The following is a 3,511-nucleotide window of genomic DNA, read 5'->3' on the forward strand; positions in this document are numbered from 1 at the left end:
AGATGGAGCCGGTTTTCATGATTTGGTTATTATTTGAACATTTCTGGGTTTTGTGCGAGGCGATTTGAATCGATCGCGTAACTTAATTCATAAATGCAGTCGCCAGGCGAGGAAAAGAGAGAAAGAGCCAGTGACAAAGGAGACAGCCAACTGGCAGCAGGCACCAGGCAACAGGCAGGTCAACAAATGGCAAACACTCACTTTTTGGCCAACAACCGACCGTCGACCGACCGCCTTCTATCAACACAGCTGAAGCTGGAGCTAAAGCTGCGGCTGTAGGTGAAGCTAAAAATTGTGTAAGAGGAAAAGATTCGGAGGCTGTCCTACTCACTGGGATATAAAAAGACAGCGGCAGGTACAATTCGGGCACATTCCCATCGCGGCAGTCGGGCAGCAATCAAGGTCTAATCCCATTCGAAGCCCACTAAGACAAATGGCGAACGTTAATTTGGTGAGTGTGGGATACCAAGTGAAATAAACTAAACTAAACTCAACTGGACTAAGCACAAGGATATTAAAAATGCATTATGCAAAAATTCTGGTGTTCAAAGGAACGCTATTCAGCACCTTGGTTTCTTTTTGTTCCGCGTTCAAGTGTTTTGCATATTAAATCGTTTTTTGTGCACAAGGAAAATAATAAGAACATTCGAGGACTAAATATTTTATTAAATTCTAAATTTCAAAATTATAAAAGAACCAAATTTGTTCCTACTTTCAAAAGGATTTTAAAAAGCTCTGACTTTGGAAATATAACTTCTGTAAATTAATATTTCTCATAAACTTCTTTCTGTGCAGCAATTGCCGCTCATCGCAGCCGCCACCACCATATTGACAATTGTCAGTGCCGCCACCACAACCACTGGCACATCCTCGGAGACGGGCAAGAATCCACCATCATATGCCCCCAGTCATCACAGTATGAGCTCTTTGTTCGACAACCGATGGCTGCCCATGGATCAGGCGTTGCAGCAGCAGCATCTTCATCCAAATCATCGTTACGGCTTCTCCAGGGTGTCGGCAGGAGGCGTTGGCGAAACGGGCGAAAGGAGGGCTTACAGCGGCAGCTCCCCGCATGTCGTAAACGGACTCACAAGTCTCTCCGGGCTGGGGCACATTAGCAATGGATACGGTTCAGTGGCGCCCACCCACACGGAGGCGCTGGCCCTGGGTTCCCAGAAACAGGAGATACCGATTTACGAGGAGCACAATGAAGAAGCAGCGGTGGCCGCCGTTGCGGCAGCTGGAGCCCACGATTTCGGTTCTGGAACTGGCCAGGATAATGGCCACCAGTCAGCGCCGATTTACAATTATCCCGGCATCGGCGCAGGACACAGTGGTGGCTTCTATGGAGGCAGTGCGGGGGCAGAACAGAGCTACGGATCTTGGTCATCATCGGGGGCGGACGAGACACAGCACCAGCAGCCGGAGTCGCAGGACCCTCATCCGTATGCGTACGATAAAATTTCAATGGGCAATTTCCTGCCGCAGTACGAGCAAGGTTCTGGATACGATGACCAGCAGGGACAGTTGTTCCACCACCACCAGCAACAACAGCAGCAGCAACAACAACAGGAGCAGTTCTACCATCAGCAGCAGCAGCACCATTTCCAGCAGCACCAACAGCAGCAGGAACAAGTTCCCCACTCGTCGTTCTTCAGTCCACATGAAACCTCCGCCTCCGGCTCGGCATCGGCTTCGTCTGCCTCGAGCGGATCGGGCGGCGACGACTACGAGGAGCATCCCGACGCTGGCCAGGAGCAGAGCTCCAACTACTTGTCCGAGGCAAGTGGTCACGGCCAGGGCCACACCCACCACTCGCACCACGTGGACATCATCAACTATGTGCCGGTGAAGCATGTGAAGAAGCAGCACGTGCCGGTGGAGAAGCCCGTCAAGATACCAATCTCACATGCGGTGATCATTCCCGTCAAGAAGCCGGTTCCCATCCACATACCGATCACGAAGAACGTGCAGGTGGCCGTGGAGAAGGAGTTGAAGGTGCCGGTGGAGAAACTGGTGCCGGTGCCCGTAGAGAAGCACATCCCGGTGCCGGTAGAGAAGCATGTGCCGTACCACGTCGTCAAATATGTGCCCATCAAGGTGCCCAAGCCCTTTCCCGTCAAGGTGCCCGTTTTCAAAACCGTCCTGCACAAGGTCAAGAGCTGGTGGTAGGACACCCAGTAACCACTAAGTATATTCCAACTGAACCCTAACGTAACCCATTTTTGAATCCTCATTTGCATCAACATTGCAGTGCACAGAGAGTATTTCGTTATAATTATAAGCACATTACGCATACGCCCCGTCAAACCAAAGCGCACATCGTTATGCAGTTTTCACATTTCGTATTCCATTTTAAAATTCATTTAATCCTCGTAAAGTACAACAATTTTGTGACTCATTTAACATTACAACAATTTGCATTAAAATACAAACACGAACGGAAACTGAAACAGCAACAGTAACAGCACAAGCGGAGAATCGGAATCGGAAGGGGAAACACACAGGACGGACGACACACATACTGCAAAGGAATGCGAAGGGCTGAGAGGTTTTTAGCCAGCGATTTTACGGTGCATTTGTCATGGCCATAACCCGCTCTCCCAACCGGCATCTCGGCCAGCCAACCAACCACCTTGCCGCTCTCATTTATTTAATTTCACTTTAAGCGCACACAATGAAATTTGTGTTTAATGAAATGAAATTCATCTTCACAAAAGGCTCGCGCTCCAGCGTTGTTCTCAGGCTGCCAAATGCCATTTCCAGACCATTACATCGTTGGGTGGCTGGGGATCTGGGAGCTGGAGTTTTGAAATGAAGGGGCTAACAGCATCCCCGACATCCCCGGCATCCCTTGCATCCCGTGGTGCCCCGAGTCGCCGGGTCTAATTAAATTAAGTGCACACCTTTGTTGTCCTGCGACGCGATGGCATGCCGCCTGTGTTCTCATTCCCTCGTCCTGCAATCCGTGGGTCCAGTGTCGCTTTTGCAGCTCTCCGCTTTGATTTGCAGACCGATTGAATTGGCCAAGGGACTCCTATGGCCATTTTTTCTTCGTTTCTTCGGTTTTTCTTCGTCACTGGCCTAAAAAGTAGGCTACATCAGATTTGTTTCCGGCCTTAAATGTGCCCTCGGCAGGAAGAGGTTGCCAGCGAAAAGGGTAACATATCGTTTTCAGTAAATTTTCTCGCCAGCAATCCCTCTTTCCCCAGGCACGCACATCCTATTTGCTCCTTCACTTGCTTTGTTGCACTTGAAGAAAAAATGGGGATATCAATTTCAGCTAATTTAAGAAATAAACTCTGTATGTCAAAATAAAGTGTGTTTTTAAAAAAAGCCAAGAAATTTTTTTATTTTATATGAGAATTGTATTTTTGTTTCATTCTCAGATAAAAAATTGGGTAGTTTTTTTTTATAAATTTAACACATTTTTATTAATTTTTTTGTAGAAATTTTTTGCCATAACTTTTGCCATCAGAGAAGTGCAGGCTTTGTGAAAACTTTTCTTTAC

General features: G+C 47.8%; 1 protein-coding gene across 1 annotated transcript; it reads left to right on the forward strand.

Annotated features, from left to right (window-relative positions):
- The first annotated feature begins 383 nt into the window (after nucleotides 1–383).
- Nucleotides 384–2,493, forward strand: LOC108128604 (ecdysone-induced protein 74EF). The gene is made up of 2 exons (XM_017246280.3): nucleotides 384–451; nucleotides 796–2,493. Exons 1-2 carry the CDS (start codon nucleotides 434–436, stop codon nucleotides 2,170–2,172), a joined length of 1,395 nt encoding a protein of 464 aa, XP_017101769.2. The 5' UTR covers nucleotides 384–433; the 3' UTR covers nucleotides 2,173–2,493.
- The last annotated feature ends 1,018 nt before the right edge of the window (nucleotides 2,494–3,511 follow it).

The sequence above is a fragment of the Drosophila bipectinata genome, chromosome 3R (assembly GCF_030179905.1).
Source record: "Drosophila bipectinata strain 14024-0381.07 chromosome 3R, DbipHiC1v2, whole genome shotgun sequence".
Lineage (NCBI taxonomy): Eukaryota > Metazoa > Arthropoda > Insecta > Diptera > Drosophilidae > Drosophila > Drosophila bipectinata.